The 12,052-nt window shown below is 37.2% G+C and overlaps 1 protein-coding gene across 7 annotated transcripts in view; it reads right to left on the reverse strand.

Moving 5' to 3' along the window:
- LOC138755372 (ATP-binding cassette sub-family C member 8-like) overlaps positions 1-12,052 on the reverse strand; it is a 162,472-nt gene that overhangs the window by 40,740 nt on the left and 109,680 nt on the right. For all 7 annotated transcript variants that reach the window (XM_069921223.1, XM_069921224.1, XM_069921225.1 and 4 more), the window contains 5 exons: positions 9,715-9,838; positions 7,896-8,159; positions 5,883-5,944; positions 3,826-3,982; positions 1,885-1,990 (listed from right to left, as the gene is read on the reverse strand). In XM_069921223.1, coding sequence (XP_069777324.1) covers positions 1,885-1,990; positions 3,826-3,982; positions 5,883-5,944; positions 7,896-8,159; positions 9,715-9,838 — 713 coding nt within the window. The remainder of the gene's footprint in view (positions 1-1,884; positions 1,991-3,825; positions 3,983-5,882; positions 5,945-7,895; positions 8,160-9,714; positions 9,839-12,052) is intronic.

A 12,052-nucleotide genomic window follows, 5' to 3' on the forward strand; every position in this document is an offset into this window, starting at 1 on the left:
ATTTCGATTTTTCTGGATTTCGGAAAGCCCACCCGAATTGTGCTGCCGTATCCACCCCCACCCCCTTCCAGCCACCTCCTCCAAGCACCGGCCGCCTCCACCAAGCGCCGGTCCTTCGGCCGCCCCCTCCAAGTACCGGGTGCCTCTCTCCCCACTTACTGGATTTTGGAGCTTTCCAGATTTTAGAAGTCCGGATAAAGGATCATGTACCTGCACCTCTAATCTTGACTTTTCCAATACACTTTTCACCTTCAGTAAATTCCCCAAAACTTTACTACTTCCTGAAGAATGTCCTTGATCATTAATCACTCCATTTGAATTTCACTGGCTCTTCATATCTTGGTATATTGGGATAAATTCTCATCTTTCCACTTTGACATAAAACTGATTGACCCTTGATAGAAACTACTAGATTTTCATTTCTAATGGATGACAACCAGGCATCATTGTTCCAGAGAATACTCTGAATCCCATTCATGGCAAATGGAGGCACTAAATCCATAACAAATTAAAAAGGCAATATTTATTATGGTGGCCATAAAAAGTCATTTATTTTACCAAGGACCTACATTTTTTTAAAAAGTGCCATCCATAGTTGCACTGGTTTATATGCATCTTCAAAAATGATCAATATGGTTGACTCTTAAACACTAGAAATGGGCAACAAACTTGCATCCAAGTAACAAACAAAATAAGCAATCAACTTTAATATTTTCTTCTGCAAGTTTCACCAGTCTTGTTGACTCCTACTTCTACAACAATAGGCCCATGCATGGATCCTTTAACTCTTGTGCTTTCTGATTTGCATCTTAAATAACCTGGCTCCAATTCTACCACTAACCCCACCATCAAAAATATGGACATTTGGCAGTTGGCTTTAATGCATACATCATAATTATGGCAGCTAACACTACTTTTACTTTGCATCAGCTACACATCTTTAGAAGGTGCCAGATATCATTTATCATTTAAACAAGTGTTTAAATGCATACCAGAAAGATATGGTTCACAAGACTTAAAGGGCTATTAGGAAGCACAAAAAGGGCATCAGGATTTTCCATTGCTGCATCCAAGCCCACGGATTTTCTTCCCTTCAACAATCTCCATTCTACTTCTCAATAAGACCCAAGGCTTCAAGACCAATAAATAAATATGGCACACCAGGTCAGAACCATGAGTTTAATGTGTAGAACATGGCTGTTAAGGCAAGAGTTTCATAACTTTCATGATGTCTGAGATCAATAGAGCAAGGAAGGCATGGGTGGTATAAAATTTCTCGAGGAGAAATCCAACTAAACCACTATCCAGTGATATCCAGTATTTAATGTTGTAGGAATGCCATCTTGAAGGAAAGCAATCCTGTTTGGTTGATGAGGTAAAGAAAACCACAGGAACAAAACAGATGAGAATTGAGTATTATGAAGAAGGAGAAACACTTCTTCCACAGACAATATGACATGTGAATTGTACATTTCTTCATGGTAACAAGATAATGACATTATGGAAGATACAGAGCATTTTGAGACAGAGCAGTGCACAAGTCATAAACTGTGCTCCATATTATAACCAAAAAAATCTTGAGGTCTTGCAATCAAAAATTCAAAGACCTGGATGATGGCAGAGGTGAATTGCTGAAAAACTGGTCCTCAAATTGTTGTAACCTCTAAATTACTTGACAGATCACAGTATGAACAATTTCAAGAGTTGTTTTGAAACTTTCAAACCTTGTGATTTGGGCAGCAGGTTTCCCCATATTGGAAAGAAAGGAGTGCTCAGTCATGTACACAGAGAATGGTTTGTAAAATGTTGCTGTGGACTTTACAAGAAAGGCATTGACTCACATACCAAAATTTATGATAGTGCATTTTATGTTGCAGGACAAACCTTTTGATGCCATGCTTTTCCAACTTTTTATTAAATCTGAATTTTGTTCAGCAATCTCCTGGTAGGTACCTTGGATTTCAATCTTCCCATCCAGCATAGCGATTATCTAAAAATGAGTAGTTCACAATTCAAAATGTTACAAATTTGAATAGATCCTTCTTACTACTAATTTGTTACCTGCAGATTTTTTTTATTGAATAAACTAAAAATACTGAAAGGAGACCCAATGAGCAAAAGATGTTTAAAGTTACCAGTGGTTTAAAGTGGAAGAAATTTTTTTCAGTACTTAAGACATTTTTCAAAGATCCATGTTGGTTCAAAAGCCTCCTTTTGCTTTTCCCTATTGTCACTAATGAATTATTTAATTTGATTATCTGTTTATTCTTATGATTTTTGTGTCAATCACTTCATGTGACAATATTAAACACATTTTCAATTGTTCCTTCTAATATTTAAAAATGTGGCTGCACCCATTAATTTATGGCACCCAGTTTTGTTTTTTTTTGAAAGAGGAAATCCTGAAAAAAGGTAACATATTTAAAAATAATTCCAGAGCAGGAATTAAATAACTAAAGGATGGTGAAGTCTGCAATTTGTTACCCAAGAGGTTTGAATGCTGAATCAGTTGAATTTTTTTGCAATGAAATTTTCATTGCTCAATATATTAAGGGAAAGGGAACAAAAGTGGACTTGAGGTTGAGATATAATCAATGATTTAAATGTCTGGCAGAACAGATTGCAGGATCTGCTCCTGTGTAATGTGTAGGTATATAATGCAAAAGTAGTGAAAATATATCAAAAGGATCAATGGATAAGAGTATTCTACAATCTAGGTCTTTCAAAAGTCTTTAGAAGTAGAATAGATTTAAGATGGAATTTGAGATGGCATACCAGAGAAAGATTCTACCACAAATTAGGGGATTGTGAGGAAGGACTGTGTATCAGGCTGAAGGCAGAAGAAAGGAGACTTTCAGTGCATATTGGGAGCAAAAAGTTGAATGTTGGAGCTTATGACAAATGATAGATGAGTTAAGGAAAGCTTTTTAAGTCTGTGAGTGACATCCGCATCATCTGTAAAGAGATTGAGATCTATTCAGCAATGAACAAAAGTTTAAAAAGGTGGAAGCAAGTATTTTCCAAGAAGTATCAGAAATAAAGTTTGAAAGTCACGTGTGTGTTGGACAAAATCAAAATGGTTAAATTAAAGCAGTCCCAGTTCAAGCAAAGGGGTTGCAAAGAGTGGAATGGAAGTGAGGCTTGCATTAAAGGATCAAAGATAGTGGGCTCAAATTTCCTAATAGATCCATCTGGAGGAAGTTATGATTCAACATGGGCATTGGACAAGAGAATGCTAGAATTGATAGAAACATCCTTAACAGGGCAAGTCAGAAACCATCATTCACCTAAATCATTAGCTCTCTCCACAGCTGCCATCTGGCCTGCTAAGTATCCCCAGCTAATTCTAATATTTTAATAATTCCACCCCTTGCAATATTTTGCTTATAAATGGATGTAATACTCGATGAACAGCAGGTTCCACAAAGAGCAAGAAATAGTGGCGGCGGAGTCAATTGTATTATTTAAGAAAAGGTTGGACAGGTATATGGATGAGGAGAAGATGGAGGGTTATGGGCATTGTGCAGGGAGGTGGGACTAGAAAGGGGTGTTTGGTTCGGTGCGGACTAGAAGGGCCTAATGGCCTGTTTCCGTGCTGTAATTGTTATGTTATGTTATAAAATGATCATATTAGCTAGAAATGGAGCATGATGTAAACAATTAAAAGGAGGTGAAGTAAATTTATCAATCTGCACCACAGTCCAAATGGAATTTATTGATTGAATATTTTCTAGAATAACACCACAGGAATCAACAAAGCCATCTAAATAAATATTACGGTCTGAAATGGAAACTCTAATAACTTAATCAAGATATCTTACGTACATGGTCAACTTCCTCAATGTATTCTAGTCTGTGCGTCACAATGATTGCAGTTCTGTTTTCCTTCTTTAAAATCCCCATGATCCCTTGGTGGAAAACATGATTTCCTACATGTGCATCCAAGGATGATAAAGGATCATCCAATATTACAAAGGGGCATCTAATTAAAACAAAAAAGGTAAAATAACTCATTATTATTAAAGGTAAAAGTTTCAAAACTTTCAACATAATTCAAGATACCAAAGGATCTGTTTTCTAATATGTGCGGCATCTTATTTTACATTTAGATAATGATTAATTATTAATTACCCCCTCCATAAATCTTCGTCCGCGAAGCCAAGCCAAAGAATAAGCTTGCTAAATATGCTGTGAATGCTCAGGATATTTTTCAAGAATGGATCCAAAAGTAACAAGGAGGCAGGTTATTTTATAATGAATAATAAACAAGGTTCAATTAACAGTGCATGAATAATGATCCTAAGAGGGTAAGGGAATTGATAGGAAACAAGAACTGAGTACTAGAAGTAAACAAAGCTTATTTTCTACAAGCTGCAGCATGTTGTCTGGAATTTTAAAAATTGTGTTAAAGGAAAGCAAGTAGTCAGTGTGAGTTGTCAGAAAGACACAGGACCAGTTCACCCCCATCACGAAGTAGGAAATATCAAAAAATAATATTAGCAAAGTCATACTAATGAAAGAAAAAAATGACATACCTGCAAGACAGAGTTATCCCAAGGTTAAAAGGACTCAGTGAATGCCAAACTGTAACCTTCAAAAGTAATCTTGATTGGGGAAAACTTTATTTTCAATTAGAAAATACCCATGTCACTGGTGTTTAAGAAATGTGAGACAGCGAAACTTCAGAATTATGGAAGAGTTAGCCTAACGTGTATTGTGGAGAAATTATGAGTCCACTATTAAGGATAAAAAGGTAGAAAGTATTAAAATTGGTGCCAATGCAACACAGTGAAAGGACCTTGAATAAGCTTCATGGAGAACTCCAAGATTTGATATTTTATTTTACACAATGTCCAAGGTGTCACACTGAATTCAATTGGCTTTTCATACACAATGATGATTGGTAATATTGGCTCTTGAACTTCCCCTTGTTACACTCATCAGGGTCTGGTCTGACAGCACAAAAGACTGTCTGCATTATTATCAAGTCACATTTTTTGGACTAAATTTTTTTAAATTTGAATTTAGACATCCAGCACAGTAACAGGCTATTTCGGCCCTCGAGTCTGAGCCGCCCAATTTTCACACAATTATCCAACACCCCTGGTACGTTTTGAATGGTGGGTGGAAACCCACACAAATACGGGGAGAATGTATAGACACCTGACAGACAGCATGAGATTTGAACTCCAGAACTGATCGCTGGTGCTGTAAAGGCGCTGTGCTAACTGCTACACCAACCTACGCCAACTGAATATTTATTTATTTTGTGTATTTTTTTTAAATTCAATCAACTAATTAATATGAAAGTTGTTTTTAATTGTTTTGTGGTTTTATTTTTCGAAGTACCTTGTTCGAAGAACAAGAAAGAATTTAGGTGCATATGTACAGCATATTATACAACATATATGACAATAAACATCATTTTCATAATCAATATTTAATTGTGGAACCTATTATGAGATGTATAAATACCAAAACTGTGATCTAACTATAGCCTATCCCTTAACCAGAAATCTGCCAAGATCTTAGTGAAGGGTGATTTAATGCTGAAGACTAGTGTAATTAACACAGCTTGCAAGCACAGTGGGAGTTCCTTATAACTTGTTTTACTGTAGTACATTGCCTTCTTAGAATTCCATGACATTGTTGAATTGATAACCTAAGTAGAAGTGGGGGGAGGGGGGCGGAAGCACAATGGTTTGAAAAATGGAGGGATATCATCAATTTTCTTTTTTATAAAAAAAATCAAATACCATTTTAACACAACAATTAAACCTTACTGGAATCACACAACTCAGAAATAAGCCATATATCAAGTAACAACTAAGCTTTTCTGTCAAATCTCTCCCATTCAATAAAATGCAAAAATGAATCTATACCTTGAATAGAGTGCTCGTGCAATGCTAATACGCTGTTTCTGACCACCACTCAGGTTAATCCCCTGGGGAGAAAAGAGATCATGAATAATAATTTTATTCACTTTATGCAGAATATAACAAAATTCCCGTTGCCAGATTTTGCTGAAAATTTAACATACATCAGCATTAATTTGCAAATCTGCCAGCAGCATGAGTCAGGGAAGATGTTACCTATGAATTAAAAATTGCGGCTGATTTATTTTTCCCTACAATTAGTCTTTAAGCATGGGAGAACCATATTGCTATCTAACAAACCAAGGAAAGCAATATTAAGATAGAGTGAATGTGGGCAAACATGTCATATGTTTTAGTTCAATAGGTCATTGTAGTGTGCTAGTAGATTATCTTATATAACTCTTGGAGCTAAAAATTTGTTTTGAAAAAAATTGATTTACACTTCTGCTGAATTGATTCATTTATACTGATTTCTCTTTCTGTTCCGACGCTGTTATTTCTAGTGATTATTATGGGTTATATTTTTTTTATATTTAAATGTCTTTAAAAGAGATAGATTGTGGGGGGTTTCATGTAGGTCACTTCACAAACAGATACTTACACTTCACATCTCATTTAAAATGCAAGAGCTTTGCTGAAGCCAGACATGCAGGCACCAGTGGCTTTGCAAAAGACAATGGAGCTGCTTTGAAAGGAATTTCAAAAGCAGGTGCAAATAGACAGTCCAGGCTCAAAGTGCTGATCAGATCTTTCAAGGATTGGGGTTTGGAGCCTTGGGTAGGTGTGCTGGTTTTTACAAGCAGAGAGAGAGAAAAAACAAACAGGATTTCTCTTTTATAGAGAGAGAGAGAGAGAGAGAGAGAGAGAGAGAGAAAGAGAGAGAGAGAGAGAGAGAGAGAGAAAGAGAGAGAGAGAGGGAGAGAGAGAGAGAGAGAGAGAGAGAGAGGTCAGTTCTACAGCAGCTTTTGAGGCTGCAACATGGCAACGTTGTTGAAAATGCCATTTTGAAGATGGGTTGTGAGTTCTGAGTTCAATCTGTTGAAAACCCTTGTAGTCCTTACAAGAGGAAATGGCAGAGAGTGTTTCTCCTGAAATAAGGGAAACATGAGGAACTCTGGTGACCTGGAAGAAGAGGTTATCATTTGGAAAACCCACGATGGGGCAAGTTTCTTTGGCAGGACACTGAAGTGGCTGATTGGAGGAAATGAGTTTGTGTATGTCCAACAAGCAACAAATATCTCTCTGAAACCAACAAGAACTTTCCTGAGCAGTAACCATTTTCTGTGCACAGTATAACAATTGCCTGATTCCGGTAAACTTGGAGGAGTGAGAAGTGAGATTAGACTGTGACTCAAAGAATTTTCCTGAACATATGACATACACGTGCACTTAGAATTAGAAAGGGGTTAAGTTAATAGTAATAAGTTAAAGATTGATCTTGTTTTGATGTTTAAAGAAAATTAAGAGCAACTTTTGTTTAAGTAACCATTTGTCTTGGTGAATTTCCATTGCTGCTGGGTTTTGGGGTCCTCTGGACTCGTAACATGATCCACAAGAATACTTTAGCATCACTCCTCCCAAACTTTTCTGATCTTTAAACTGTCAGATTACTTTGTGGACACCCATTATTGCATAATCAAAAATATTTTACCCATAATCAATGGAAAGACTAATCCTATTATATCTGCATCTTTTTCACCGTCACCTATCTGAGGCCGAATCTTGATGATATATTCGACTCAAGATGTGCTTCAGTCCTTGTATAGATAGGATTATTATGCCCTCAGATATTTCTTTACTCTCTTCCAGCCTCTTCAAATATATACAATTTTCTGTGATCTTAAATTCTCCATCATTCTTGAGTGCATCTTTAAGCCCTAAGCTCTCAAATTCCTTTCCAAACTTTTGCTTCCCTTGCATTCCTTAAGTATTAATTAAAAGTATGTTGCACTTTAAGCTATGTTCCTTTAAGCCTTGCAACTCAGGACAAGTGAACTATAAATCTTTCAGTGCACTTACTTTTTCACCAATCTCTGTCAGTTGGCCTGCTGGTAAAATGGCTATATCAGGCTGAAGTGCACAGGCGTCAATTACTGTCTGCAAACGCTCTTCATCAAAACGTTCTCCAAACATAATGTTATCCTGTAAAGAGGCATTTTTCAGCCATGCCGCTTGTGCTGAATATGCCACAGGTTGATCAGCTGATCCCCATAGTACATGACCAGAGACGTGAATCATTTCTCCTAATATGGCAGAGATGAGGGAAGATTTTCCACTCCCAACCTGAAATGAACAAAAATTAACAAAACCAACAATTAGGTAACAAAGCTTATTTTCTAATTTATTGTCAATGTGAGTGAAATGTCAAATGCAAAAGTGCAATATAAAGTTGGACTAAAATTCTTACTTGCTGAAGTGAAACAGGTACTTAAGATATGCTAACTACACTGGTAATAAATTAAATTGCCATAGCATGGCAAGACAAAAAAGAGACAATAAATATAAAAGGATAGAAAAACTAATATTTGCAAATGTAGCTAGTGTAAGAAAAGCGTTATTTCAGTAATGCAGACACATCTTTCGGTGGTCACGGACGAACTTATGGTCAGGGTAATACAGGGAAGTTCAAAAGCCTGACAGGTGTTGAATTAAAAAATGTTCTTGAACCTGGATGTACTTCAGATTTTATGTAGCTTCTGCCTGGAGGGAGCAGTGAGAAAAATATAGAACAGTATAAGCACCCACCACTCTGCATTAAAAAAAAAATTACTTCTGACACCTCCCTAAACTTTCCTCCATTCACCTTAAATGGGTGACATTGGCTACTGCCGGCCTGGCTGTCCACTCTATCTATGTCTCTCTTACTCTTCTCCACCTCAGTCAAGTTGCCTCTCATCCTCCGTTGCTCTAAAAAGAAAAGCCCTAGCACACTAACACTTCCTGCTAAATCTCCTCTGGTCCCTCTCTAAAGCTTCTACATCCTACCTATAATTAGGCAACCTTGAACACAATACTGTAAGTGTAGTCTAACCAAAGTTTTATGGAGCTGCAACATGCAATCCCCCACCTAACAAAAACTCTCATCATCTCATCTAAATTAAAATTGCAATTACCCTATTTTCTGGATTTCCCCACCAGAGAAACACAAGATAAAGGAATAGAAGCAGGCCATTTGGCCCATCGAGTCTGCTCCAAAACCAGCTTTGTTATTTCTCTTTCATCAAATCCTATTAAATCCTCTAGAAAGGTACCATGGAAATTTTGTCTCAATATTTATACCTACCATTCAAGCTGACATGAAATGGTATTTTCTACCTTGTTATTGAACTTATGTGGCTAACTCAAACAAGTAGGCATTTTTGATTGTCAGTTTTTTTCAGGGAACAAGTAGCAGTAAAGGCAATATGAAAAATGTAACTTGAAACCGTAGAATTTCAGCCAACTTTGTGAGGAGACAGATTTATTCTGCATCTATTTGAACTGCAAAATGCTTCTGCTGATTCCATGTGCTCTAAACTTCAAGTTCGTTAAGTATTTTAGAGGAACCAAATTTTCATGCTTGAACATACATAATAATCAAGCCATCTGGGGAGAGAAGAGTCTAGACCTATTATCTTGGCATGAATAAGTTCCTTTCAGTTTTACTTGCAAATGACCTTGCTTTGCCATCTTTATCAAATCTCATCATTTCAATCACCACAAACTGTCTTAATTATAAATCATGGCTTCACCCACGACCAGGATTTGTATTGCACTTGGTAAAGTAATCTAATGTGATCTTTTAGATAAGATACACAATATAAATAACATTAACAGATTGATAAATATATTACCTTACCTTGCCTATAATGGCTGTAACATTATTTCTGGAAATTTTTATTGAGATATCCTGAAGAAAAGATTTCTCAGAATTACTATTCCATGTAAAATAACCATTATGGATCTCCAGTATATTGTTCAAACTAGGAAAAGAAAAATATTGCATTCAGTTAAGTAAAGATTTGACCTATGCAAACTTCTGTAATTAAGTTCAAAGATAATGAAGAGCAAAATATTTCATTTAGATTGATTTGTATTTTTAAAATGTCCAAGATAAAGACGACCCATTTTACATTTATCCTACATTAATCCCTTTGTATTTTATTTTCCCCATATTCCTATAAGTGCCCCCTCCCTCATAATATGTTGGAGCAGAATCAGGCCATTTGGCCCATCAACTCTGCTCTGCCATTTGTCCACAATTTATTTGTTCCTCTCAACCTCACTTTGTTGGTTTCTTCCCTTAGCTAATCAAAAACCCAACACTATCTGTTTTAAATATACCCTATGACTTTGCCTCCACAGCTGTCTGTGAAAAGGAATTCCACAGATTCACCAACCTTTGGTTGAAGCTACTCTTTATTTCTCTTCCAAAGAGATGACCTTTTATTCTGAGGCAGTGTGCTCCAGTCCTAGATTCTCCCACAAATGGTAACATCTTCTCCAGGTCCTTTAGCTTCCCTCTAACCTTCTATTTTGCTTTTAAGTTGTCTATGACTTCTCTCATCAGGAATGGTTGCCTGATCATTGCTATCGAATGCTATTTCTTCTTTTGAATGAAGTGTTCCTGCATCTTCCATTTATTCCTAGAAGCTCCTGCCCTTTGGTGCTCTACCCTCTAGAGCAGTGGTTCCCAACCTTTTACTTTCCACTCACATACCACTTTAAGTATTCCCTAAGTGGTATGTGAGTGGAAAGTAAAAGGTTGGGAACCACTGCTCTAGAGTCCCCTTCCAAACAATTTTTGCAGCTCCTTTCCAGTGTCTCTGTAGTTACTTTTACATAGCTAAAATACAAATACATCAGGTTTTAGCTTTTCCCTTTCAAATTGCAGGGTTAATTCTATCATAGTATTATCATTGTCTCCCAAGATTTCTTTTACCTTAAGATCCCGAATCAAATCTGAATAGTTGCACAACACCAAATCCAGATTTGCCTTTTCCCTAGTGGGATTGATTACAAGCTGCCCAAAAATACCATCTTGTAGGCATTTTACTAATTCCTTCCCTTGGGGTCCAGGATGAACCTGATTTTCCTTTTCTACCTACATTTGAAGTTCCCCATGACCACCATTATATTGCCCATCTTATATACCTTGTCCAACTCCTCTTGTAATTTGTACCCCACATCCTGGCTCATATTTGGAGGCCTGTATATAACTCCCATAAGGGTGCTTTTTTTAAAAATCTTTGCCGTTTCTAATGACACAAGAATTCTATTAACAATTCTAACTTGTAACAAGTTAGCGTTTCTCCAGGACCACAGAGCATATTTACATAAATATAAGTTAGAATAGAAGTTAAACATATTGAAATATTAAGATATATACAGTAAATGTTCACGGTACACTATCCACACACGTTCTGGGAATCCAGGAGCCTGATGGCTTGAGGGGAAAAAAAACTTGCCCAATCTGAACGAAATGACCTGTGTGCTATGGTACCTCCAACTAGATGACAGAAGGTTACGTGAGAGGTGTGTGGAGACCTTCACAATGTTTATTGCCTTTTGCCTGCATCGAGTGTTGTAGATGTCCTTCATGGTAGGAAGAAAGCCCCCAATTATATTTTCCACCGACTTCACTATCCTCTGCAGGTCTTACGGTCCGAGGTGGTACAACTTCCAAACCAGACAGTGATGCAGTTGCACAGGATGCTCACAGTACATCCTCTGTAGAATGTACTGAGGAGGGATGGTGGGAGATGAACTTTCCTCGGCCTTTGCAGGAAGTAAAGGCTCTGCTGGGCTTTCTTGGCTATGGAGCTGGTATTAAGGGTCAGGTGAGATTCTCCACCAAGTGCACTCCAAGCAGGTTTATACTCTTAACAACCTCAACAGTTGAGCCATCTATGGTCAGTGGAGTGTAGTCCCCTCAGGTCCTCCTAAAGTCAACAACTATCTCTTTTGTTCTTTTTTTAAAACATTCAGATACAGATTTTTGGCTCTGCACTTGTCTGTTAGCAACTGCATCTCATCTCTGTATGCTGACACATCATTTTTACTAATAAGGCCTATCACCTTCTTTTCATCAGCGAACTGGATGATCTGGATTGAGCTGTGTTTAGCTGCACAGTCGTGGTTCAGCAGAGTGAACAGCAGTGGACTAAGCACGCCACCCTGGGGAGGGCCCATGTTCA

This window comes from Narcine bancroftii, chromosome 2, assembly GCF_036971445.1.
Source record: "Narcine bancroftii isolate sNarBan1 chromosome 2, sNarBan1.hap1, whole genome shotgun sequence".
Taxonomy (NCBI): domain Eukaryota; kingdom Metazoa; phylum Chordata; class Chondrichthyes; order Torpediniformes; family Narcinidae; genus Narcine; species Narcine bancroftii.